The 27,663-nt window shown below is 38.0% G+C and overlaps 1 protein-coding gene across 2 annotated transcripts in view; it reads left to right on the forward strand.

The window, feature by feature from the left end:
• gab2 (GRB2-associated binding protein 2) overlaps positions 1–26,822 on the forward strand; it is a 46,031-nt gene extending 19,209 nt beyond the window's left edge. Inside the window, exons 2-10 of one of the 2 annotated variants that reach the window (XM_055028535.1) lie at positions 1,699–1,999; positions 15,873–16,101; positions 18,910–19,505; positions 20,976–21,073; positions 21,622–21,901; positions 21,992–22,082; positions 22,159–22,255; positions 22,346–22,468; positions 23,131–26,822. In XM_055028535.1, coding sequence (XP_054884510.1) covers positions 1,699–1,999; positions 15,873–16,101; positions 18,910–19,505; positions 20,976–21,073; positions 21,622–21,901; positions 21,992–22,082; positions 22,159–22,255; positions 22,346–22,468; positions 23,131–23,274 — 1,959 coding nt within the window. In that variant the 3' untranslated portion in view covers positions 23,275–26,822. The remainder of the gene's footprint in view (positions 1–1,698; positions 2,000–15,872; positions 16,102–18,909; positions 19,506–20,975; positions 21,074–21,621; positions 21,902–21,991; positions 22,083–22,158; positions 22,256–22,345; positions 22,469–23,130) is intronic. The other variant, XM_055028536.1, reaches the window with a different exon arrangement.
• The last annotated feature ends 841 nt before the right edge of the window (positions 26,823–27,663 follow it).

Genomic DNA, 27,663 nt, shown 5'->3' on the forward strand with positions numbered 1-27,663 from the left:
CAGACAATTAATTTGCACTTTAGAATTTATCTGGAAGCTGACTCTTTTATGTTTTGCTAATCAAAAGTTAGCAAACATTAGCACCACTATTAGCATATTAGTGGAAGTGTGTCCACCATTGATAGAAACAATAAAAAAGGATTTAATGCATGAATGCTGGCCTGGTGAAAAGCATGTCTATGTCGTGGACACTTTATGCTTTTAATAGTTTGTTGTAAATCAGCCTTTGGTTTGTCTGCTTTGTTGTGCCTCTCAATTTCCTCTTGACAATTCTCAGATTCTCAATGTGCTTTAAGTCAGGTACATTTTAAGAAAAATTGATAATGTGGTCATTAATGCTGGTTTTAGTATCCTTGACATTGAGAGCAAGTGTGAACTCCTACTGGAAAATGAAATCAGTCCCCTTATACAGCCTGTTGGCAGAGGAGAGATTGAAAATGCTCTACAAATTTCTATGCTGACTTTGATCTGTGCACTGGAACGAGCTTTACTTCACAATACTCTCGAGGCCATTTGTTCCTTTTACCCCTTTTTTTTTTCTTGCCACAAATTTATCCATTAATTTGCTTAGGTAGAGGAATCTGTTAACAGATAGCTTCTCTGGAAATGACCTTTTGCAACTTATTCTCCTTGTGGAAGGCGTCATTGATAATCTGGTAGAGTCATTGTGGATGTTGATGCTATAGCAGTCAGTCTTGCAGTTAATCTGAAGAGACCCCTGACTGAAGAAGCTTGCTGTTTGGCAAGACCTGAATGTCATGACATGCTAGCAGCTCGATTTCCAGGCTGCAGAGATGATATTCCACAGTAACATTTGCTGGATGAGAGCATTAGTTGTAATAACCCTTCTAATCCACCTCATTTGCTTTTGCCATGCCTCATAAGATCTCTGTCTTCACATATAGTCAGAAAACCAGGCAGAGAGAGATCCTAATCCTTGCCCTTTATGAGCCAGAGAGGAGATGGATTTAACTACTTCTTCTATTTCATCCTTCGGCCCAGCCCTGCATGCATACTTGTTTTTAGTGGTGATCTTTATTATTGTAATTTTCTTTGACAAAAAAACAACAGCAAAACAAAACAGGATTTGGGGTTTTATAAACTATATCATAACCAGGCTCGTTTTTTTTTTCCAAGAAATTATTTTTTCAATGATATTTTAATTTATGTGGATGTTCCTCTATAAAATGCAGTTTCTTTATCTGAGATAAACATTTTGCGGCCATATGCTGACACCACTGGATTCGAATGAAGCACAGAATCGTCTTTTATCCTGTTCTGGTAACGGAAGGGGTCTGCAGTCTTTCAGAGAAGCTGTCATGGAGGAGCGCTGCTTCTCTTCGCTCAGAGAGGGATATCTGCACAGGAAATACGTTGGGAGGGAGTAAACACCTGCTAGTCCCCCCTTCCTCTCACAGCCGCTTAGACAGACACCAACCACACACAACCACATGTGCTTAAAAAGGCAGACTTTCCTCCTTGGTCTTTTTGATCAACAGTAAACACCAGATTACACGTCCAGCTGTTGAGACTGTTGTTATTGCAACACTTTCACCTTTTGCACAGTAAGAATTTAACTTAACCACCGGTGTTTATTTCTTGAAATGCTCGCAATAAAAAGATGCTGCTTTAATAAATGACTGTGCTGAAGTTCTTTTGTGATGATTAACTTGCACTCTTATTGTTTTTAAACTCCAGGCATGGAAGAAACGTTGGTTTATACTTCGGAGTGGCCGAATGAGCGGTGACCCTGATGTTCTCGAGTACTACAAGAACGACCACTCAAAAAAGCCCATCCGGGTCATCGACCTGCACTGCTGCGAGCAGGTGGACGCTGGCCTGACCTTCAAGAGGAAGGAGTTCCAGGACAGCTTTGTTTTCGACATCAAGACGTCAGATCGCACTTTTTATCTCGTCGCCGAGACGGAGGACGAGATGAACAAGTGGGTCCGCTCCATCTGCCAGCTGTGCGGTTTTAACCAGTCGGACGACACTCATGGTAAGTCGAATTATAAAATCACATTTCGGGTGAGATAAATGAAGCTACTGTATCATTGTTCATCTTTATTATAGGGTAAGCAGTCTTTATGCTGGCTTGGGGTGAACCTGCTACTAATATCAGAATACTTTTAAAAAGTTAGCATTTCAAAATTAAAAAAAAAAAAAGAAAAATCCATCATCCCATATGAAAGGGGTTAAGTTTTTTTTTTATTGATGCAAGAGCTGACTCTTTTCCTGCCTTGAGAAAAAAAGGCTTTTCTCTCACTTTTGGCTTGTTGGAAATATCTATATTCAAGGAAAACGCAGATGGCAATGGTGGGACAAACTAAAGGAGCTCCATCCATCACTCTAGTTAACCCTTCTATTGGAACAGAGAAAGGTACCATGAAGTATTGTGTTGTTTTTTTAATTTACCACTCAAATTAGCCATGACAATAACATAAAAAATCTAAATTGTAAAAATGTTACAACTGCAAAGCGTTAGTGTACACAAAAATAAAAGGTTTGTCCTCTAAGTGACAGAAATTAAATTATATTCATAGTGAGCATAAGAAGACTGACTGTTTCAGTGGACATGTCAAAGTTTGCTCGATGATGCATATCTTTTATGTGAAGGTTGTTACACATATAGAGTGCCTTGTTTCCCCCAACTCTGTTAGTGAGTGTATTCCTGGCATCATAAATGATAATGGAAGGGCCTATCAGAAAAGCCTTGCTAATGCTATTTCCATGTAGGAATGTTTTTACCTTTAGCTTTTAGCATGCTAACTGCTATTTTCCCTCATAAAACCTGGGATTAGTGTCAGTTAATTATTCTGCCATCAGTGTTAGAGCATCGTAATCATTTGCAAACCTTGAACTATATTTTGTGAAATCAGCCGCGGTTGCATTGTTTTCCCTTGCCTTCCATGTTGTTGTTTTCCCACCATTTGACAGCTGGTGAACGTTAATCTCTGTGCACATGGTTGATCATCTGTAACATGCGATATGTCCAGGTGTAGACTGAAAAAAAAAACCCCAACAAACTGTTATGAAGTTTTAATGATTCTTGCATCACAGAAGCTTCCCTTGGGACCATATTTGCCAATTAGCAAGGTCCTTCTACTCTTCTTGAACTGTATTGCTTGTAGCTGGCAGGCTATGACTTGACGATTGGAGGGGAATGTTTTAGTTATGATGACAACTGCATAAGTCATCATAGTGTGTACTTGTCATCATGTCATCATGTTCGGTACTTGTTGTTATAAAGCTCTGCTTTCACAGAAATATCTCGTTCCTTTTTCTGTGAAGTTCTGACTGACCACCTTCATTATCTGAATGCATCTTCATTCACACGTCTGAAATCTAAATAGAGAAGGTTTAAAATGGGCAACTATTTAAGCATGTCCTTCTCTGAAAATCTAGAGCATTGCTTTCTAGGCAAAAATAACATCTACCAGCATGTTTGTGCCTCCAGGATCAAGCTAAGAAAAACATGAGACATACTTTCATCACAGCAAAACTAACAGTATTTATGAGACACACTTTGAAGTTACTTGAAAGAAGAAAGATTTAACTTGTATTATTTCCAGTTAATATGTGTCATTTATATGTGTTCAGTTTCTGTTAAATTTGATACTCTTAAAAAAAACTAAATACAATCAATTGCCTTCAGAAGTCACCCGGTTAGTAAACAAAACCAATTTTTATTTCATTTAATCTGAGTTTATATTTCCAGCAATTCTGAGAAGGCCTCAAAGGTTTTTTAGAGGACAACAGAGGTCAAACTATAAAGAAGTTTAAATGGTAAAATTATTTACCATTGAAAGAAGTTTAAGTGGTAAGGTAGAAAAGTAATTTTGAAAATTACCTTCCAACTTCTTATGGAGCGCTGTTGAAGCCACCATCTGAAAATACAAGGAATGTGGAAAAACTGAGAGGCTTACAAAAATGTGACTGTCCAAATAAACTCCAATTTCTTGAATTCTGGTAGAGCAACGATTGGCCAGTACCTGCATGTAAAATCAATCTTATCATCTGATCTTATCTACTGGTGCAAAAAAACATGAAAATCCACCCCTGGCCTCTTTTGCTCTGCTGTGAGAGAGATGCAGCAAACCGCCCACCGGGTCACATCCACAGGTAACTATAGTCAAACCTCTGTTGCCAGCTCAGCAACTTTGTTGCTATGTTCGCAAGTGTAGAGTGACCTTATAACACCTGATATTGTAAGTTACAAAAAAATTGGTATCTGCCAAAATACCAATTTCTGAAGCATTATTTAAAAAGCAGATCAGGCTTTTTAAATATCGGGGATTGACGAGAAAACTGCAATCGGTGCACTTCGACAAAAACAGCATTATTGAGAGAGGCTGACAAAAGGTCCATGGTTGGGACCTGATCAGAGTAACCAGAGTTATGGCTTTGATTAAACTATTTTTAAGTGGCAGAATGGCCCAGTCAAAGACCAAATGACTTGAACTGTTTTGTGGAGTCTAATGGAGACTTGTATCTTGTGTAAAACAACATAAAAGCAGCAGTTTTATGAGATCGTTCAGTGCAATTGGTCTGGTTTGCATGATCTTTAATGTGTTCTGAAAGCTGTGTGTTGTCTTCCTGTTTTTCTGTTCCATTTTCTGCCTGCCAGTTGCCGCACGAACAGCACAAACATCTTAAAAGGGGTCCAAACAACACGCATCTTCCTTCACAAACCTACGTTGCACAACAGGCCTTTTAGGCCTGTGTTGTTTTTTGTTTCTTTTTTTTTTCCCTTTTGCTTTTTTTTTTTTCGACTTTTAGATTTGTTGACAATCATGTCAATGAAAAAGATTTCTATGAGAGTTAACAGGTTGTTTGCAATATCGCATTAGAAGCAAATGCACATAGATATAGTTAAATGGTTTCATCAACAATAATTGCTTTTTTTGGGGGGGGCTGTTGGTACAAAGCTAATTTTTCAGAAAAGCAGTGCAAATTTGTGAGCTGATCAACTGATGAAGCAGTTCTTGGGGCACATTTGGAAAATGTCTCTTCCCACTCAGACTAGTAAGACACCTTCTGTTACGAATGCAGCGTTCCGGAGCTGAACGTGTGAAGGATTCTCTATCTGATGAACTCAAGCTGTTTGTGTTGTTCACACAGCAGCGCCTAAACCGGTTTTGGTTACATTTTCTCAGCTGATGCAGGATCCTCTGCTTGTTTTTCTCTGACGCTATTCATCAGATATGTTGGTGTTATTTAAACAAATAATGAAGCATCTTTTTTTAAAAAAAGCTAAGAGATGCAAGAGTCGGTTGTAGATGGGAGTGATTGTGTCATCAGACTCTGGGAATTCCCTCTCTGAAAGAAAAACAAACATGACTTTAAAAACATGAGAATTTAGTTCCTCTTATGGAAATTATACATGTTGATAGTGATTGTCACTTTCCCTCAAAATGTTGAAGTGGGGCCTCATAAACAGGAATATGTTGAAAAGAAGGATAGCTAGGCAAGTGAAGGAGTATCTTGGTTCAAATAGATGAGATTAGTTAAAAGTATTCAAACGCAAGACTGTAAAGATAGCATGTAAACTTTACCTGGTGGTAAAATGACCCATGTTTTTGAATTGTCTTTAAAAGTAAAATATATCTGGTTTAAGATTCAGCCCCTTTCACTCATTTACCCAGAAACAAGCAGCATCACAAGAACACAGGAACACACCAGATCAGTCCGTCTAGAGCACAGTTAGGCTACAATATAAATCACTTCAAACCATCATGCATAAACGGAATAATAATGGAAGCGCCAATCCTCCCAAGACATTACCGTTAGACCAGCGTTTGCAGTTTGCCACAAGTCGTTCAGAGGAGTAGATGGGAGTACTCCGCTCAAATGAAGCTGAAATTGGAACACGTGAAACGATGTGGTGAAAAACTAAAAAGACATTAAAAAGCTAAAACATTTAAAAATGCCATCCTCAAAGAGAAGCGGGATGGTGGCAGCACCACGCTATGATGGCGGCAGCACCACGCTGTGAGGGCGCTGTTCTTCAGCAACCTGGAAGAAAACCCGTTAGAGACCGCAGAACATAGCATCAAACTATTATTTTAGTTACTGATTATTCTTTTGATTATTCTGACAATCAATCAAATTAAACAATTGGCATATTCTGCAGACCTTTACATTTCAAATATTTAAATATTTCTCTTTATAGGCAGTTTTAAAACCTTGTATACATCTCCTTTTCTTTACATTTGCAGTTGTGAACAACATACAGTGAGATTTGCTGTTGTAATCTGACAAAACCTGGAAAATTTGATGAATTGTTCTTGTGCACAGCTGCAGTGCATGTAGATGTTTTGCAAATGGGCTCAATGAGACGACAGCATGTTTTAAAAGGCTGAAGCGTCTGCGCTACTCAGAGGATTCTGCTGGGAGTTTTGCCAGCATCAGTTATATAAGCACCTTGATGTGAACCTCACCTTCTGTCATTCAGTTGGCCCTAATCTGCGTTAGCAAGCTGCGTCTCGCGGCGATGAGGAAGGACAGCCAAGAGCAATATGTGACAGTTAATTGTTGCACAATTGACTCTCTGTCATTCTGGCTTTTTTGCTGTGCTTTGCTTTGTTTCACTTTCTGCCACACACGTACAGGCTTTCCCACAACACACACTTGAGAATTTCGCAGCCGATTAGGTCATCTGTTTTTAAATATTTTTAGACCGCGTAGTTCAAGGGAAGGATATATAAAGCTCTCTTCCCTGGAACTGAATTTCTATTTGCTTTATTGGTCTACTGTTGTTTATTTTTCTGAAGAAGAGACAAGAAACGACAGATCCTGTTTATCGGTTATCGAGTGCTTTACTCTTATTATACATTTTAACTGCTACATCACTGAACTCTGTCAGTTTTACAAGTTCCTTATCATGTTTTCAAGTAGTCCGAGTTTAATGATATGACAAAAACCACTTCAAATCTAAACTGATTTCTCATGCATGTAAAACGTGTCGAGACAAATGAGATGGGAGAAATAATAAATTGTGTCAAAATAACCTTAATAGAGACAATTTCTTTACTTCATCTGAAATGTTTTGTTGGCTCTTCTAGTCTTGTCCATCTTCATTTTTCAAAAAAAGAAAAAAAGAAGAACCACTCTTTTGTGGCATCAAGATGTCGACACTTATTTGATCACTTTTTCTCTTCTTTAAGGAACTTAAAGAAGAGAAAAAACAAGCCTTAAAATCAGGCTTGTTGAAAAAAAAACAGTATTTATAACATTTGAATTTATTTTTTTACCTACATATTTATATACTGTCAATGTACTTACCTGTTTGCTTACTTCATTTACTCATTTTTGCTGCTATTTTAATCACTTTTCTTTCCTCACTTAGTAACCAATCAATAAATTGGTCAGTTACCAACTTATTGATTGGCTCACTTACTCGTTTCTATTTACTGTATTTGCTTTTTACTTGCTATTCATATACTAATTTTACTAACTCACTACTTGGATATTTTGTGACTTTCTGCATTTACTTATTATTTGCTATTTATTTACTTTTTTGTGACTGACTTACCCATTGACTCACTGACATACTTTCCTACTGACATATATGTTTAACCCTCACTACTTATTGAGTTACTTCCGATTTAGAGTTGAATAAGTAGCAAGATCAAAGTACTACACACATGTGTAAATGTTGTACCATAAATAGTGTGAATATAATATAGAAGCAGATTATTGGTAGGAGTGCAAATATAAACATGTGCTAGTTAATTTTAGTCAATGGCTTTAATGGAGTTGATTAAAATCACAATTAAAGCAAGACAAGTTCTTATGGCTCTTGTAAACTGATTGATTGATAGTGTTATCTATCCCAGTCAGTCAGAAATATTCTTGCACAGTGCAAAACGTCTGAGCTTTTGTTCACCTCAGTGCATCAAAAATATTGACTTGACCAATCCAGAGTCTTGACCTGAAGCTAATGAAAATCACTGGGTTATCACCGGCATCACATTTAAGGTCAAAGCTCTTTTTGATCTGCTCAAAAAAAACCTCTGACATCTGACTTTTGAGCTAAACAAGAAAAGAGAACGTTGTTGGAAATCAAATACATGGTTGAATATGCCAAGTTAAACAGAATCCTCTCCACTTATAAGACTTTTTTTTTTCTTTTTACACAAATTACACAAATACCAGTCGGACCATTTCAAATGTAGGCTCCAAACCAAGCCAATAGAGAGAAAGAGACAAAACTAAATCATTTGTACAAGAAATGACACCGACATAAACTTTCCATCTTTTTGGTGTCGATTCCTGTTTAGCCAGTTCTGATTTGGTTAAGACTGATTATTATTCGATCCTTTCTCCAGTCAGTTATCTTTAATTATTATTTAGTATCTCAGGAAAAGGCTTTTGCTGTTATTTTAAAACAAAGACAAAATATTGTTGCTAGTTAAGCTACATTTAGCATCTTACATCAGCACAGTCAGCACAGGAGCTGTTAACATTTTCTATGTATTTCATAGTGAATAAAGCACCTTACGTGAATTCATAAACCCCAGAAAACAGTGCCAATGTTTTCAAGTGGAGTATGTTGAGCAACAGAGTTTAAAAGCACAAAGGAATAAAAAAGCATCTGAAGAAGCAGCCTCTGCAGAAAGCATTGTAACTCTGACTTTTAAACATCTCACTTATCATAAAAAACAAATAGAATTTTTTTTTCTTTCAGAGACAACTTCCACATTGACTGAGAGCCTTAGTGATTGAGTATCCTGAGTTCACACACCAAAAACAAACCAAAAACAAACAAAAAAAGATTGCATTTTTGAGTTTCTGACTAGCAAGTCTCCAATCATGGCTGATCAAGTTAAAAACAATTGATTTTTTTTCTGTGCATCTCTAACATTCGTCCTTTTTATCACTGCAGTTGATAGATCTCTTTGTCTATTTTGTAAATAAAATATTGTGATGCCACAGTTTGCAATTTTGTGGCTTGGAAACCTTTCTGCTGCTCTTAGTTACTGTGTATAGGTCCTGTTCTTTGCTTAAAGTAACCTCCAGCATTAAAAGACACAAGAATCTATCTTGTTTTTTGAAAACAATGCTTTAAATTTAGATGTAGATGTGATTGTGAACAAAATAGATCGGGGAAAACGAGGAAATATAAATGACGGCCAACCAATCCTTGAATCTAGTGTTCTTCAAATCCACATGAAGTAAATAAATGTATGCTTGTACAATATTAATATGGATAAGTGCATTATACATTTGCTCACAACAGGCTTCTTAGACTCTGTTCAACAGAGAGCATGCCTTCTCTCCTACCAAAGTGCCCTTTATCTGCATTGATTTTTGTTGAAATAATGCCTCCATGGCACTGGAAGGTCAGGTTTCTACTGCTGTGAAGCTGTCTGAGGACAGTTGTTTTATTGTTGCAGCTTCCAGCCATCCCACCAAAAACAATAAGCTTAACAGCTTTAGATACAGATCAATTTATGTTTGGGTTTAACCATGCGTTTTGGTTTCTTTTGACATTATTTATTTTTGTTGCTACAGAGTTTATGCAGATGCTGTGTGTGCATACATTAATTTTGAACAAATTCAGACCCTGGAAAATCCGTTTTTAAGAGAAACTGGACAGCTGAAGTCTTTTCATACCTTCTCAATGGTTTCTGAAAACACATTCACGACTACATATGTTTTTGGTTCTCCCAATCTGCTGTTGGGTGTTAGCACTGTTGTTATCAGACACTGATGGCTGGCTGTGTGGCGTGTGTCTGCGTCCAGAGAGACCCACCCCCGAGCACAATCTAATGAATGGAGCTTCGTTTAGTCAATCATGGGCTTTGTTCTGCTTTCTGCTTGCTGTTTGAACTCGGAGACAAGGATCATCCCCACTAAGGGACCAGGATTTTAGTTGTCAGCAGTCCTTTTGCAATGCAGCTCCCGCTGTTTTCTTTCTGTCTTCAGTTTGTCTGTTTTCCTGCCTGCTCCTTAAAAAAGGAAATGCCAAAAAAAAACAACATATTTTTTCATTTGAAGTTGCATCTTTAAGATTATAATATAATAAAGAAATACATAAAAATAGAGAAAATTCAAGCCATTGGATTTGTAAAAAAAAAAAAATTTTCAACAAAATCAACAGTATCCTAACAGTATATTAGAGTTCAGCGCTTCTCGTTGCGTGCTGATAACCTCTCCTTTTGCATATTGGTAAGAAATACAGTACTTTGTTGCAATTTCGATGAAAGAGGAACCTGTCTGGGTGGTATAGATGTTGTGGCCAGAATTGACTCATTTGTGGTACTTTGAACACACTGTTCTTTAACAAAACTGAGAAAAAAAAGGGTAAAAAATGCATCGTTGCACGTTTCAGATCCAACCATTTTTTATCAGTAAAGATCATGTGCTTTGCTTTAGTGTCTCCACTGCTTAAACGTTTTCACATTTGGTTGCATTGGTCACAAACTTATTGCGCTTGGTTCAGGCTTTCTGTGACTGAACAACACAAAAATGCAAACCCATTTGGTATACAGTAAGAAAATAATTTACATAATGTTTTTTTTATTTTTTTTTTATTTTATGCATTGCTGAAATTTTAAAGCGACTCATTCCTAATTATAAAATGTTCAAATTAAAATATATTTGAAGTTTGATCAGCTGCTAGCATTAGAGCAGCCATCACCGAAAGAGTTTGCACTTCATTTCAGTTATTTTTAGGTCAAATGAACAGTTTTCCTTCAGCACAGCTCTCTAACATGTTTATGTTTTTATACCCCACTGTTGCACAGCTTCAAGTTTTTTATTCCTCTGCTTGTCTGTACATTACAGTAATGAGGTCAGGCCACTGAAAATGAGCTGCTGTTTTACATTTTGCCCCTGAGTGTAATTCATCGCCATGAATTACACTCAGCCTGTTTTTGGATGATTGATTAATCTGCCGTATCGAGGTAAACTGATGTCGTGGTGGTCTAACGTTGGAGCTCACATGATGCTGAGAGGCGGGCATGCAATCAGGCGAGGCTCCTGTAAGTGATCGCTGCCGTTTTCACTGAGCATGATGAAGCTTTGTGACTTGTGTGCTTCCTGTAAACCCAATGTTGGCCTGAACCATCTTGGCAGAAGTCTAGCATTTCTTTTTTTTTTTTTTTGAACCTCAAACCCCTGCAAATGGAGTTGCTCTTTTGGGACACACTGGTATATTATGGAAATAGGCCTGGCATATCCATTTAGGATAACTAATAATGTATGCGTACACTTGGGCTCCCCAGTGAAAACAGTTTAGTACTCTACTCATTAGGGTAGCACACAGTTCTAGATTGCAGCCATTTTTTTCTAAGGGTATTTTCACATAAATTGTATGACCTGTGTCTTGGCCTCTCCAACACCCAGTAGAGCCATGAAAGAACTGGTGGTAATTTGCAGCGCTCATTGTAGTTGTTTGAACTCTAAGACTATATGTTTAAATGCAATCTTGTAAAGGAACGTTAAGGGAATTGCATTTTAGTAGAACCCAGACTGAAAGCAATCGGACTGAATAAATCTTCCCGATTTAAGATTTTATGGAATATGGTATAAGGTATGCCTGTCTGAGAATATTCAAACATCCTCCTTTTCCTTTCAAAAGGTCTGTGGATTTTTTTTTCTTCTATTTTTACATACTCTTTGAGATCAAATCAGGACATGTTCTCATCCAATTCTGGCTGGACTTGGAGGAAATGAGCCCCCTACAAAGATGTTCTTGTCATGAGTGATGCAGCATACTTCTAATTTTGGCCCCCTGAGACCAGCAGCTAGCTTTTATTAGATTACAGCCACAGAGCCAATGAGACAGAAGGTGATATATTATGGAGCATGATTGGAAAATTGCTCATGAACTTTGGAGCTCTTTGACCTGGAATAGCTGTGTTCTTTTTGCCAAGCAAAAGGGTCCATTTAGACATTTCTGCAGAAGCCTGATGTTGGCTGAAACATCTGGATAACAGTGAGACTAACTTATTTCTTGAAAATGTCTTGGTGATGTTTTAGAATAAATGCTGCCACTAATACAAGTACAAATTTCTCTTTAACTATTCCAGGTCTTATTGTGCTAGAAGCACAATGTTCAGAGTGTTTTTAATTGGTTTTATTTAAAAGATACAATTGTGAAGTAATAGGAGAAATTATACATAATTTATATGTATAATTTGTATATATATTTTTTTGTTTTTAAACAGAAACCTGTGTTGAAATTAGTTTTTTGCTCAACCCTTTTGAGTCAATACTTTGCAGAACTTCAGTTCACTGGAACTCAGACCCAACACTGAACCAAAGTTGCAACGTTTGTTGCATTTCCGTCTGGTGTGGTTTGCTTTCACTGCACCAAGAGCTACTGAAGAAAACAACATGAAAACCTCTGAAGAAGAGATCTGGCGCTACTTCCTCCTTCATGAAATGCAAACACACATGGAATTACAACAGAGTGTATTGTGAGTAGTTGTCCTGTCTACGGATTTTGCCATATGAGCTGTAGAGCTCTGGTGTTCCTCCAGATTTAATTTAACTGCTCTCCTTACTTGACATTTTAGTTTAGGTGGACGACAAATCAGTATCCATATGACAAGTTTGTCATATGTTGCATTAAATTCCTACGCAACTTTCTCTCTGACCTGTCCTTCATTTTCACGATGCTGTTTTCTTTAGCAAACATCTAGCAAACATCTGAGGTCTTTTTGGCAAAATCTCCGTGATTAATTGACACCCAGGTGAACTGTATTTACCAATTAAGGGACTTTTGACAACTAACAGTTGGGTGTCCTTGATGTTTTTAAGGGGTCTCAGAGTAAAGGGGGATGACTACAAACACATAATACAATTCAGGATTATGCACCAAGTTGTATTGGTTGTGTGTAAATCCTAATTTATTGGGATTTTATTAAATAAAAAATAAATAATAATTTAATATATTCAGATTTTATTAAATAAAATCCCAATAAATTAGATTTTTTTTAAAAACTGCCTCTAATGTGAATCAATTAAACGTTAACCTAATATGAATAGATTTGAAAAGCCTGGGATAAAAAAAAGTGATAATAATATTTGTTTGTGCCATTTTCCTTATCAGCTAAAATATGACGTTTTACATTTCCAGGGAAGTTGAATGCTACTATTTATATAAAAAATACATCTGGGAGTATCTTTGAGAATCTTTTGTTTTTGTTTTTATTTTTGAGCTTCTTTCTCAGTTGTGGTGTTATGACTGCAAGGAGTTTGTGGAGTTGCTTCCCAGAGGTGACATACATCATCAGGCCCATTAGTGTCAGTGATGAGCCATCTATTCCATCAGCAGACTGGGCCAGTAATCTTTCATCTTGCTCTATTTCTGACAGCCATTTCTGGCGCTAATCAGAGCCAGAAAAAATATTATTTATTGTGCACAAATCAACAAGGAGTGATTACATTCAAGGAATTTCCTAGAATAATTTTATTCTGCTCAGTAATACAAACAGCTTTTGTTTTGCAAAGCAGCTCTCCATGTCAGCAGGGGCAGGGGAGTCTGTCTTTTGACAACAAATCAATATATCTACCCATATTAGAGGGGCTAACGCTCACCACGCTGGATGAAAGCTTTTACAAAGCTTTTTGTGGAGAAAGGAGATGATGCCTAACCAGCCCAGGGAGAATGGAATCACTCAGGACAATGGTTCAATTGAGGATCATTGAGGTGGGGGCAATGGGGGGAGTCCCTGCCTGTGTGACTGTTGGCCTGGGCATCTCACGGGTGTCCACTGGCCTGGAGACCTCATAACAGAGGCTTTTTTCCCTCCAGGCCTGAATGTGGCCTCATTCAGCGAACAGGACTCCAGAATACTGCACCCAGTGCCAGTCCCACACAAAAACATAGATGCTCACACAACACATTTGTGTTCTGCAGCTCTAATCATGACCCACTGATTCGTCTTAAAGGGTAGACTGACATTTTTGTGTAACTAATTTAAAAGGTCTTCTTTGAAGGGCATGTGACATGCGATTCTTTTACATAATCTCCTTTTCAGTTGTGGTCAGGCTGGCAACTTACAATAGTTATATTCATTTCTGTCTCACTTTGAGAAGAACTGAGACATATTTTGCCAAAGAGAGGACATTACTTTGGGAACACTAAGGCCACAATGGAAAATGTTTGGTTGATGTTGTTTAAATAAAATTAGGATTTTAGCTAAGCAGCAGCACTTTAACCTCTTTAAAGACAAAAACTTTGTACTTTTAATTAATCTTATACTTCTGAAAATTATTTAGGCGCGGGGTTCCCAACTCAGAAATATGTCCTCTTCCCCTGTTTGCTTTCACTCAGGAAACAAAAAGAGAAAACAATTGGATTTAAATTCTGCGGCAGAAATTTCAGAAAAAAAACTATTTCTAGTTGGTTTGACAGGATTTCTGTTCAATGGAGTGAGCAAAAGTGCCCACTCCATTCTTATATTTGTTGTATAACAATGGTTCATCAAACACTATTGAGCCAGATGATGTGATCCTTTTATTGAAATGTGGCTTCAAGGTGCCAAAGGTGCTTTTAAAATGATTTGCTAAACAATAAAAAGGAAAATTGTGCTTTATTTATGTTTCATATGTTGAGTTTTGATGACTTGCATGGTTTTAACACAATATTTTCTATTCTAAAGAGAAAAATGGTTTTATCAGAGGATGTAACTAGACCTGTCAAGATGACAAACTTTACTGGACAATAAATTGACCCCAGAAGTTATTGCGATGAACGATAATATTGTTGCTTTGAGACAATATAACGGTCAAGGTATAATAACGCAAGAACACATTCTCAAATGTTAAAGAACATTTAACACTGGAACAGAAAGACATTTTAAATATGTAAAATAAACAACAGAAAAACATCAATCAAGTGAATTATGATCTCTGTAGACAGGATTGTTAAGACCAAAACACCAGTTTGAAGACTTTTATCATCCATTTTTTGTTAGAAAGAGAGAAACGATAAATCATGCAAGTGAAAATTATTGAACTTGTTTTAATTTGTCATGCGATTAATTGATTTATTGTTTATTGTGACTGGCCTAATTGTAACTAAATATAAATTCAATGAGGCAGTATACCATTTTCAATTCATATTTTGTCTTTTTGTTATTTTAACTTTTTATAGGTTGAATGGTTAAAGTGAATAAATAATCAGCATTGCATTGATATTCTCGTGTTGTCTGTGCATTTACTGGAGAGTGAAGGAGAGAACTTAGCTTCAGCAGCTATGTTTTTGTTTTTTTTATCATGCCTCCCTCAGCTCTTGTTGCACACAGCTCCATCGGTCGATGGATCAGTAGACCGCCCACTCTCTACATGCTGAGCACCGCCTCATTTTGGCTTCCCGCCCAGTTCGTTTCCAACATCCCCATCTCGTATTTGGCTTTTCTTTGTAGTCGGTGGAAAAAAAAACAAAGCAAAATAAACGAACAGGGCTGCCACACTGAAACAATAAGACGGTGGGACTGGCTTGGTCACTCTGTCCGTCTTCACAAAGCAACGCCCGGCTCAATACAATCAAACAAAGTATATTGACCCTGATTTTCAAAGTGTAATTTGGATCGTGTGCGGCTCAGCCGGTGGCTCTGTGCAGCTCTAAAAGCAGAGGGCTGCTGTTTTCTGTTCTCCCTTGAGACGGATCCTTCTCCTGTATTGATTAGAGTGCAGACTAAAGCGTAATGAGAACAAGGCAACGCAAGACCCTAAACTCTCCGGTAGATTTAAAACTGCTCTCTCAAATTCAAAGATTGACACATTTTACAACCATTTGTGCAAGGACTGATAAATTTGCTCTTCATTTCACAGCATGTCGAGTTCTGTTAAAAAAAAAACAAAAAAAACAGCCGTGTAAATAATCAATCACTCCAATTTCTGTCTGTCTGCAGAGACCAGATTACACCATATGCCTAGGTCTGTTGGAGCAGATGTCACTGGCTCGATGGCTCCTGTGAGCGGAGAACGGAAGTCATCGGCGCCTGTCCACTCCAGCCAGCCGGTGCTCTTCACCTTCGATGTGCCCATGCGCCACTCGCACCACGGCTCCCTGTCCAACAGCGCTCCTCAGGACTACCTCCTCCTCCACCAGTGCATGAGCAGGAAGACAGAGAGTGCACGGTAAATGTCCTGATCCTCAGACGTCCTGTGTCAGTTTCCTGTTTTCCGTTGATGCAGGTCAACATGCAGGTTTGTGGCTCTTCCTTTGCTCAGAAGCCCCCGAGGGTTAAAACTACTGCTGCAGAGGAAGAGTTAGCCAGCTGCGCGTGAGAACTCAACATGAAGAGATAGCAGATCTCTTCATGTTTCTAAAAATAGTCAGTGTTGTAAGACGGAGGGGAAGCAAACTTGTGGTTATATTCTAATATGTGCACAGATTACAGTTCTTAATAAAAGAACAAAAAAGATTTAATAGAAATTTGTATTTCTCAGGGCAGTTATATTTCTAGATTGAATTTTCCTTCTTTTAAAATGTTATAATCAGAAAAAAATATATAGGAGGCGTGAGAAATGGGAAACTTAAATGTTTGATGTATATTTCCATTCAGCCCCATTTACTCTGATATCCCAAAATAAAACTCACTGCAACCAGTTGTTTTCAGCCGCAAACTTTCACACCTCATGTGGGAGAATATGTTCAGTGAATATCTGGTCTTCAAATCTGACACATAGTAAAGGATGGTGTTGACAGCATTACAACTCCACTCAACAGAGGAGTATATTATGTTGGCTAGTCAAAGACATCAGCCACCTTTACAATCCAAAGAGACATTTTTGGCTTTTTTTCCCCCCTACAAAATAACATTTATCTTCTTATTTAAAGAACAATTAATATTTACAATTTATTATTTTAAGAAATATCAAATCTTGTCATAAAATTAATGCCATAACATTAATTATTATTTCATCATATCTTATTTTGAAGTTTATTATAAGAGTTCAACCAACCCCTAATAAAACAGACTGAGTTTTGTGTGTGTGGCATAAAAATGTGGAATAGTTTTTGGCATGTGTTCACAAGAGACTGCAGGTACGGATTGCCAGCTACGCTTAGAGCCTGAGAACAAAGGAAACAAATGTTTATATGAAATCGCTTCTGAGTTTTGCATTAAGAGTTTCCTCATCTCCTGCCATTCTGCCTGTTTTTGAGGCAGCCTAATCACGAATGCCATTCAGCAGAAAATCTGTGCGGCACATGATCAATGAGTTCGAGGCGGCAATTCATCTTTTCTGTACATTTTAGGCTCACGCAGGGTAGAACCGTGCTCTCAGCTGCACGATTTGCATGCAAATTTGCTGCGCTGGGACTTTATGAAACTCAGAAAATCTAACTTCACATTCCATCTCTTCAGCTGGAGGAACATATTTTTTGTCAGAAGGTTTTGCATCAAGAGGCTGCTAATTAAGAGAAGCATCTGGTGGCAGGGTGTGATTCATGTCAGAATGAAAATCCCAAGGTCTCATGAACATCCATCCGTTATCTATACCTGCTTAATCAGGTTCGCATGGGGCCTGATGTCTCTATCTGCTGCAGTCAACACATATAAGATTACGGGACTCTCATGCCAGGAGCAATCAATTAAAGATTTTAGTATGAAAAAGAACTGTAACTATAAAGGCCAGCTAAAATAGAACTACAGCTCAAAGGTTTGTATATTGCATTTAGCTCAACTTAAGGTCAAGCCGTGCTAACGAGACGCAGTAAGTGAGGCGTATCCCCAGAGTGTCGATCTGAGACTAAAAATCTCTGGGAAACATGTAGCATTTGCGCTTCTCTTTCCTAGTGATGTAAAAAATGTGGTTGAAAAAGAAAACAAATAAAAATAATAATTCTTGTATGAAGTTTGTTGAGCTAAATGCATTCCAGTCCAAAATTATTCATATCTTTGCACCGTAGAAAATTTTTCAAAAAATCAGTAAAATGTATGGTAAAAGTTACAGACCGTAAAATGTAAATGGTTTCTACAGTAGAAAATGTTTCCATGACTCAAGAAACAATTTTTAAGTAATTTTTACTTTTATGTTTATAGAAAACATTGTAATTTATTGTAAAAATTTTAAGAAATTGTAAAATGCATAGGGAAAAAAAAACTATAATGTTGCCGGCAGATGAATAATCCTAAAATTAATGGTACTAATCAGCCAAAATTACAGATTTTGCTAATGTTTATAAATGGGGTAAAACTGCAAAAATCATTTCTAAGGCAAATTTTGATTTTATTTCATCCAATCAAGAAGTTTTTCTGAGAGTAAATGAGACGGGATATTAAAACAATGCATCATATGCTTTTGTTTCGAGTTTATTTTGAAAAATGTGACGTTGAAAGCAAATTCTACATTTGTCTTTTCACAGTGGAAAACAGTTTTCTGCCACTACATCAATCAAATCATTTTAATGGTTGTGAACAGCTCAGTCTTAAACCTCAATCTAGCAGGGGTACAAATAGCTTTGGCTGCATGTGTGTGAAACTCTGTCAGGCTTGTTTTCAGTGAAGCGCTTTGCTGCCATCTGCTGGCCTTTTGTGTTACTACACTTAATCTTGAAAACATATTGTAGAGGTGCACAGTATTTAAAATCATAATATCATTGTCTGCGTTATCAAAGTTACAAAATAAAGCTTTTATGTTCTATATTTCTGGAGCGATTATACTTTTGCCATGCATTCATGTGCCGATATAGATTTTGGTTACCAAGCTGAAATTATAGAAAGGAGTGCAGAATGTGTATTAAATGCAGTTATTGTTGTCATAGCAACTTTCAACAATGACATTGCACCATCATAGTTTTGCTGATATTGTGCAGCCCTGTATAGTATGCTTTCTTTTTTTTATTATTATTAAACTGAGATGTGTTTGAGGATATATTCAAGCACAGTGAAAACTGACTGAGTACATATATATATTTATTTGTATATATTTGTGTTGCAGGAGTGCCAGTTTCTCTCAATCCACACGAAGCAATACATTTCTGGGGAGCGACTCTCCGGTGCAGAAATTTTCTTACGGCTTCTCAAACTGTCTTAACGGCACAGGAGCTCAGCTGCACGGCTTCTATAGCCTTCCCAAACCAGGAAAGCATCAGCTGTCGGTGCACAATGATTCGTCACAGGAGGCCTGCTACGTTCTTCCGCGGGGTTACAGTTCTGAGGCCCCACCTCACAGCAGCCTCGGCGACCCTGACTTTGAGAACGAGGAGGTGTATACCTTCAAAACTCCCTGCAACACCCTCGCCACCATGCACAGCAACGAGCGCTCGCCAGACAATTATGACTTTCCCACCACGCCCGGCTCCTTTTATCAGATCCCACGGACATTTGACAAGAACCACAACTCCCTGACACCATCCAGCTCTGAATCCTCCTGCGCTCCTCCACCTAGGCCCCCTAAACCTAACCAGGGGCCTGAAGGGAACTGGGGGAGTCCCCAGTCGGCTGGGAGTCAAAATGGGGAGATGACATCTGCAGTGTCTGCCCTTCCACGCAGGAACACTCTCCCTGCTGTGGAGAACATCAGGCTCCACAGAGGTAGGCAGACTGACGAATCTTTTACAACTGTCCGGTTTCTCTCTTTCATGTTTTCAAATCCAAGTCTCAACTGATCAGATGTATTGCAGTGACTCTGCTGCTCGTCTCCATTTTTCACCCTCTTTCTCCTTCCCTTCCTCTGTCGCTCACTTAAAGCCGAGCTGTTGGGCAGAAACAAAGGACCCAGTGTAGCAGGCACTGCTCTGCTGACATACTAATGAAATTCAAGTCATACCATCTGATCCAGAATGCCTCGTTCCAGACTGATAACCGATTTAAAAAAAAAAAAAAAGATGCTCTCAGACATAATGTGTATTCTCTTCCTTTCATATAAGCTGCTTTGCCACGTCCAAGCATGTTTTATAAGTCCACCAAAGTCAAATCTTTCTGTTTGTTGTCTTTCTTCAGTTTTCCAAATAGTTTTATATCAAAAATTCACCTACTTGGATATTTTGTTATAAACAGTAACATATGGTCTCTTTCTTGTTTGAGCGTTTGAAGTAGTGGAGGGCACACTTTCGCTAAAGCGCTAACGGAGCTAATTTTCTGTGGACTTCAGCAATGTGACCGTCCATTGCTGAAGTCCAGTAACCTGTTCTGCCTCAATGCACCTGAGTGAGACGAGTGCACTATAAGGACAGGAGCAAATTGAAATGACTAGATTCAGGCATTAACAAAAATGCACTTCTGCTAATGCTCTAACAGTGGAGTTAATTTTCCAGTTAGCACTTTTGTTAACTTTAAAAATGTTTAGCACACTTAGCTTCCCCTAAATAAGTTATATTTGGATAAATTCTAAAGTGGAACATTGCTTGCTTGTTTTGTAAACTTTAAGTTGCATAATGTTCAACATGTGTTGATGTTTTGATTATTGACTGTTAACTATTCCTCAGTTAGGTAAACATTTACATTTATGTTCTTATTTTGAAGTGGCTGAAGACATAGCTGTTCCATGTCCTCTCCTTATGTTCTCCACCCCTGATGTTGTGCAGCAAATAATACTTATTCAGTACCCAGAATGCAACACTGTAAATCCACAGCCTGAAGTTCTATAATAAGCAGTATAGCCTCTACTGATGTCCAGCCTCTATTCTGACTGAAGTCCTACTGAAATATAAAAATATTTGCGGGTAAAAGCTCTGTTCCAAAGAGTCATTTCCTAAATTGCAACCATTCAGATTGGTGTGCCATAACAAATTTGAACCTTTAAAGGTTGACATACTATGTTGTGACATGTTTTGTCACTGATGCAAGTTGGGTATTAATAGGCTTGAGTTTAATGCTTTAGCATTAGCTTCTGCTAAATACCATGTTGGTATAGCGCTTTGGCGCAGTGGAACTAATGCTTGTGATTATTGCTTTAGGGTTAGCTCAACTGTAACTGAAAAAAAAATTATTTCAGTTACAGGCGCCAAACACTGTTTTACGGCAATGGTAAATAATGATATATGTCTATGCATCCCTCCACAGGTTCTTCCTTTGAAATCAACAACCACCATCGTTTGTTCCACTTCAACAACTCGGGCCAGTCTGTGGAGTCTGTTAATGACGGATTCAGCTCATACCTGGTGAGTTTTTCTTTTTTTTTTTCAAAAGACTAATAATTCATCTGAATACCTCCTTTTGCTTCCATTTTCTTGTGCTGGGAGACTCTGGTTTGCTAAAGTGTTTGATCAACTTAAACTTTTTTGTCCTGTTACAAACGTTACATCATGCTGTGCGAATGTTTTTCCTAAGCAAGGACTTGGAACTTTCATTAGAAAACAGAAAAACTTTAGAGTAAAATTCACATTCCAGAGCATATTCATTAGTTGAAATGGTCCTGTCAAATCCAGACTTTCCAGTTGAGAATGTTAAAGGGCTTTGCAGTCACTTCCTAGAAAATCAATTGAGCTTTTGCCTTTTGGTTAAGTGGAATGAGGAAATCTTTCAGCCTTTATGTGTACAAAGCTGGTTGACACACAAAATATCTGCAGCTCCAATTTATTTACTTTGTGTTTGTAACAAAAAGTCCAAATAAAATACATCCAATGTGGTGCTGATGTGAAAAAAGTAACATGGGTGTGTGAATACTTTTGGAAGATACTATGCATCTTTTTCTGTTATCCTCCACCAGAGGAGCCAGACCCCTTTGACGCGCTCGGACAGCGGTAACTCAGATGACAACTACGTTCCCATGAATCCCGGCTCCTCGCCACTCAGTGCTGCCCAGGCTGACAGTCCTAAGAATGTCTACATTCCCATGAGTCCTGGGCCTCATCACTTCGATTTCCCAGGGTTCTCTGCAACGTTACCTGCTCGAAAGGCGAGCAGTGCATCCTTGTGTCACAGGCCCGCTCGTCTGAGTGAAGTTACACCACCTCCCATCAACCGTAACCTTAAACCGAACAGGAAACGTATGCATTTCAGATTTAGATGTATTTTTTTCCTAGAGTCTGTGCAGCTGTTTGATTATATAAAATTTGTCTGCATTTTGTTTTCTGCAGCAAAGCCAACACCTCTTGATTTAAAGAACAATGGGATCATAGATGAGCTGCCGTATAAGAGTCCCGTCACCATGTCCTGGACGCGTCCCATGTGAGTCTAACTCACTGTTAAAACCTGTCTTTTTTCCCCCAGATCACCCAGAGTCCTATCTGTTTTTCTGTTTCAGGCATGAGATGAACTCCTCCCACCATTGTCGACCAATCTCCACGCAGAGCATCACCAGCACCGACTCTGGAGACAGCGAAGAGAATTATGTGGCTATGGTAAGTTCCAGTCGCTGGCAGGCAGAAAATGCTTGGGTTCATCGTTTCATTGCACCATGTGTGATTGAAGCTTCCCTCTGGTCCCATTAGCAGAATCCAGCATCTACCTCCCCAGCCATGAGTGGCACCAGCAGCCCAGCCCCTCGGAAGTCTGGGAACGTGGACTATTTGGCACTGGACTTCCAGCCTGGCTCACCCAGCCCACACAGAAAGGTGAGTATTGGACACGTGGACTTTTCCAATTTTTTCACATCAAAACCGCAATTTATTTTATTAGAATTTTATAAAATTGAGCAAATTAAAAGTACTTTAATATTTCCAAAATAAATGTATTATGATTTTCAAACTGTGTTGACAAGAAGGGTGTTGTTTTTAATGCCTAGATTCCGCAGGTTAGTTTCTTCCAAGATGATTTTTATTGAACTTCATCCATCTTTCCACCATGCTGATGAAAAAATAAACATAACAAATTTTGCTGCCACCACCAGAATTTACTAGTGATGTGCCGTGTTATGCACTGCAGGACAAACTATGACATTGGTTATTGAGGGGGTGTATGAAGGGGCTTCCCGAAGCACGCCCCACAGGATTATACATCCAAAACCTTTTCCAAGAAAGCAAGCTCAATTTTTATTTACAGATTAACACCATCATATTAAAAGACATGTAAAAAACACATTTTTTTTCATAAAAGTTACATACTGCTGCTTTAAGGTTTGTGGTTGTAAAATGAGAATAAGCTCCAGGAGTACTAATAATATTACGGGGCCCTGTATTTGTAGTCTAAATTCATGCCACCGTTTGTTATTTTCATACCTCTGTGTTGTCCGCCCTCCAAACAGACTGCTAATTATCACTTTCCCATTACTTCGCAGCCCTCCACATCTTCTGTGACGTCTGATGAGAAGGTGGACTACGTCCAAGTGGACAAAGAAAAGACACAGGCGCTTCAAAATACGATGCAGGAGTGGACCGATGTACGGCAGTCAGCTGAGCCTGTCAAGGGCGTCAAATCCTGACACTGACTCGTACAAAAATTGAAGAACTGAAATCCCTTGTTAAGTCTCCAGGATTATGCTCGGATCACTACCATAAATAGCAGTTGGACTTGTGTAAGACTTAAATTTCAGGGCAAAAAGCCATAATTATCCTATGCCTGTTCTCTCTGTGATAATTACTTCTGCAGTGCACTGCTGGCATGCAGGATATCAGGACATACAGGTAAAAGCAAGCTGCCAAAGCTTTAAAAACAGACTGTTAGAGTGTATAAAACTATCATATTCAACCATCACTCCGGTTCACTCGGATATATTGTATGATTAAACCTGTCCCACCAGACCTCAGCAGATATTGGTTGCATCCAGATGGCAATTTACTCTGAGCAGCAGCGCTAGCTAACTGGTCGATAACTATATTAATATACTGTGACAGTACGCATACAGGTCTCAGGAATGCCAAGAAACTCTCCTATTTGAACACACTTTCTCGCTTCCCCACCCCCCCACTTCAATCTGTCATTTGTGCTGAGTCTTGCAGTAGCAGTAAGGAGGAGATTATTTTCACTGCAGGCAATCATTTCAGCTTAGCAGTGCATGTCTGGCAAGAGGAAAGGGGAGACAGAAATATAGCCATCCAAATATGCAAAAGGCCTGTGTCAAGATTACCTAATGATAACTGCACATGACGGTTGGCTCAGTTTCAATTAGGTGAGAATCCAAGCCAGATTTAGAAGCTGTCAGGCTCAGGATGGCAGTCCAATTATTTCCATGTTGCTATCAAGTTATTACTGTTCAGATAGACAAAACTAATGACAGGAAAAAAAAAAAAAAAACTTGTAGGGTTTTGAAGGGCATTTATCAGTGTTGTTGCAGCTTTTTCAGTGAGTTAAGACGTTTAGCTTCCTTTAGATTTATGTCCATGACTGAAATCAAGAATTTGTATAAAAGAACGGAACAAAACAAAATTAAACAAAAGCCAAAACTCATCCAAGAAAGTGACATTGTTCAATAAAATAGCAAATTATCTAGTTCATAAAGCCACTATTCATATAGAAACATATTCGAGAAATGTTTCGCTAGAGCAGTATGGAGGAGATCTACAAAAAAAAGGGCTCTCTATAGAAAGATTTCAAAAGTCAAAACTTGTGACGCTGGATTTAGATTGATATTACAATTTCTGCTTCTGATTAACTAGTTACTCTGATGTGCTCAACCATGTGTTGGCACATTTAAAAAATCTGTGTTCATGAAGGCTCCACTGCACCAAAGTGAGTTAGCTCGATGTTAAGATAGTGATAGAGAATCAGACTGTCGCTCTAATCAAATACCGTCGCCTTCATTTTTCTCAGAGGGATAAATGGAGTCACAACTGAAGCTAGTTATTTCAGGTAAACACACAGGTGATTGTAAAATATTTAGCCCAGTCTGTGGAAATCAGAAGATGCCTTGCACTGACAGAAAACACATAAAAAGTAAAAACTACTGTAAAAGAAACCACTATATTGCCTGAAGAACTTTAAGATCACAAACGACAGCTATAGTTGCCTTGGTGGTCTGGCTGTTAACTACCTGCTCAAGCCTGTTTTTTGTGGCCATGGCATGAATTGTGATATGTCTTTTTCCCTAAAGTTTGGGTCGTTCAAGCAAAAGGGCTCCCTTTGACGTTTTTTCTTGCTCACCATTAGGCAGCCACACGTCCGTGCGTTGTTAGTCAAGAAAACAGTCTGCAGCATATATACAATTCTCCCTCAGTCACTCCTGAAATATCATCACCCATATATGGTACTCACTTCATGTTTCCAAGTGGCTACAAAGACAAAAAATGCCATACTTCCCATTTTTAGAGGTTTTATGGCTCTAAAATATATTTTCCCTTTAAAGTATTTTCACATGCAGCTCCATGCAACTGTGCAATGACCAAGAAACCTTACAAAGTGGGAGTAAAAATAACGCCAGAGGTGCTCCATTACATAAGTTATAGATAAATAAGTCAGGCATTCACAGCATTGCCATCAAGCCTAACATTTCCCACACTACATCTCTGAACATTAATTATATGTAAATTATTAACATACTGGCATATGTAAGTGCATCTTGTTGACTGTTTGAAATTTGTTGCACTTGTCTGGTACAAAAAAGTGTGCTACATTAACACAGGAACTCATCAGTAATGATATTTGTATAAAATTAAGAAGTTTATTTGGGATACTTCTGTGATTCTCTAATTTGCCTTATATTTTCATTTTATTTTAGAATGTAGCTTCTGCTGTGGAGGAGTTTGATTATTGATTATTTTGTCCAAACCAGGACCACATTGTATTCAGAACAACTGAGTTATCAGTCTCTAACTGAAGTGAAGTCCAGTATTTCATTGTGGGCTGGAACCACTTATTAAGAAAACCAAGGCCATGCAGTGCTGGATGGTGTTATCAATTAATATTTACTGCTTGTGTTTTTCTACACTTTTTACTTTTTTTTTCAGAATCTTTTTAATCATTTTTATTATTATTGATTCACCTAACCAAGTGTTATATACAAACGGAGGCTAAATTTAGCAAACATGTGTTGTAGATTGTATTTAATTCAGCTTTGAATTCCAAAATAGGCTTTTCAAGAACCACTCATAAATTTGGGATGGCTAGTAAGGCTGATAACATTCCCAGATGAACTGTGATTTACAAAGAGGGGAGAAAAGATTGAAGAAGAAGAGCTTGTCTACCTGTCAGTCTCTGAAGTGAAGTGGAGGTGTAATTTATTATCTGGAGATACTCGCTGCGAGCTGGGGTGCTGTGTACGCATTGTGGTAGATTGAGCTGAGTTATGTTCAGTGACAGCCTGGCAGTTCGAGACTGAAAACAATGCTCAGATCTACTGTCAGACCGATGACGTACTGTACTGATAATGATCTTTTTTTTTTTTTTTTCTTAAAGAAAACCACTGTTATTGCTACTACTGTAAACCATTTGCAGACTGCTTGTGTGTTAACTTATTAATTTATTGTGTGTTTTGCAGTTGATAATTGTGAAAAAAAGAAAAACAAGTGAGGAAGAATTCTCTACTAACATTAATGTATATCTTCACTTTTTTTTCCTAAAGAGTTTGAAAAGTTATGCAAGTGTGATTGCAACGTGGTACAGTTAATTTGGTATACACAAGTATACCTTGTCATTCCAATATTATGGTAGACTTAAACTGTGGAAGTAGAATAAATCAAGGAGTTAAACTCTGGTTGTACCATTTTTTTGGCTGTCATGATACTATCAATAAACTCACATTTTTTTGGACAGAACTGATATAATTTTCTTCCAAGAATACCAACTGCTGAAAGAGGTGTATCCACATGCATGTTCCAATGTGCAGATCGGTTTTACATACGTTTTAAAACAGCCACTATGTTGTGACAATATAGTATGAGAAGAAATTATTGGTAAAGACATTGAGCTTCACAAAAAAAAAAAAAAAAAATCAAACTCGATAAATCTCAATTTACTTGATAAATCAAGGTGCATGAGTGAACTCCCACCTTCCTGGACCCGTTTAGAGCTGATCCAATGTTCCATGACCAGGACAAAACCCACACTGCTCCTGCTGAATCCAAGTTTGACTACTGTAATGTTGTTTAGAAAAGAAAAATAATTAAAAAACTCTATTAAAATTTACGTTTTGAATCAAAGTCTCACTGAAGTTTTCTGAAACGTCTATCTTTTAATTTGAGCACATTATTTCATTGAGTAAAAATTTAAAAATAAAAACATCAAGAACAAAAAATAGTTTCAGTCACCAGATGCACAATTATTACCATCAATAACACAGTATTATTCTGTTTTTTCAGGTGTTTTTAGGATATATATCTGAGGACTAAAAGACATGTAAAAAACAAATCCCCTTTAAATTGCTTCATGCTTCTTTTTGTTGTTTAAATGCTGGATTTCAGACACGCGACCCGGATGACGCGCGAAATTCGAAAGGTAAACAGGAAGTGGATTTCTCCGGTTCAAACAGAGCAAAATGGATTACAACGAGTACCCTAGTGCCCTAAATAGGTTGGAACAAAGGAGTTACCTCGATAAAATACTCGTATATTTAGGATATTATCCATATGATCTCGATTAAAAAAAAGACTTTTCATAAAGGATTTAATCGGGTTGGAGACTAACCGCCATAACCAAATCTGGTGCTACAGACCTCATACTATCCAACGGGCCAGAAGGAAGTTTTCAAAAGTCTGGAGCGTATTATAAATTATTTAGTTTCAGGTTGGGTCAACCATTTAGGATAAAAAGAAGCTGTCGACTGGTTTTTGCCCCGGTGAGTACTGAGTTGTGCTATTTTAAGTATGATAACGATGCTATTGCTAACAACAAGCTAACCCATGTTATCTCTATGCAATTGGATATCCTGGTAAATAAT

Source organism: Poeciliopsis prolifica, unplaced genomic scaffold, assembly GCF_027474105.1.
Source record: "Poeciliopsis prolifica strain line A6 unplaced genomic scaffold, Auburn_PproV2 SCAFFOLD004, whole genome shotgun sequence".
In the NCBI taxonomy this organism is placed as follows: domain Eukaryota; kingdom Metazoa; phylum Chordata; class Actinopteri; order Cyprinodontiformes; family Poeciliidae; genus Poeciliopsis; species Poeciliopsis prolifica.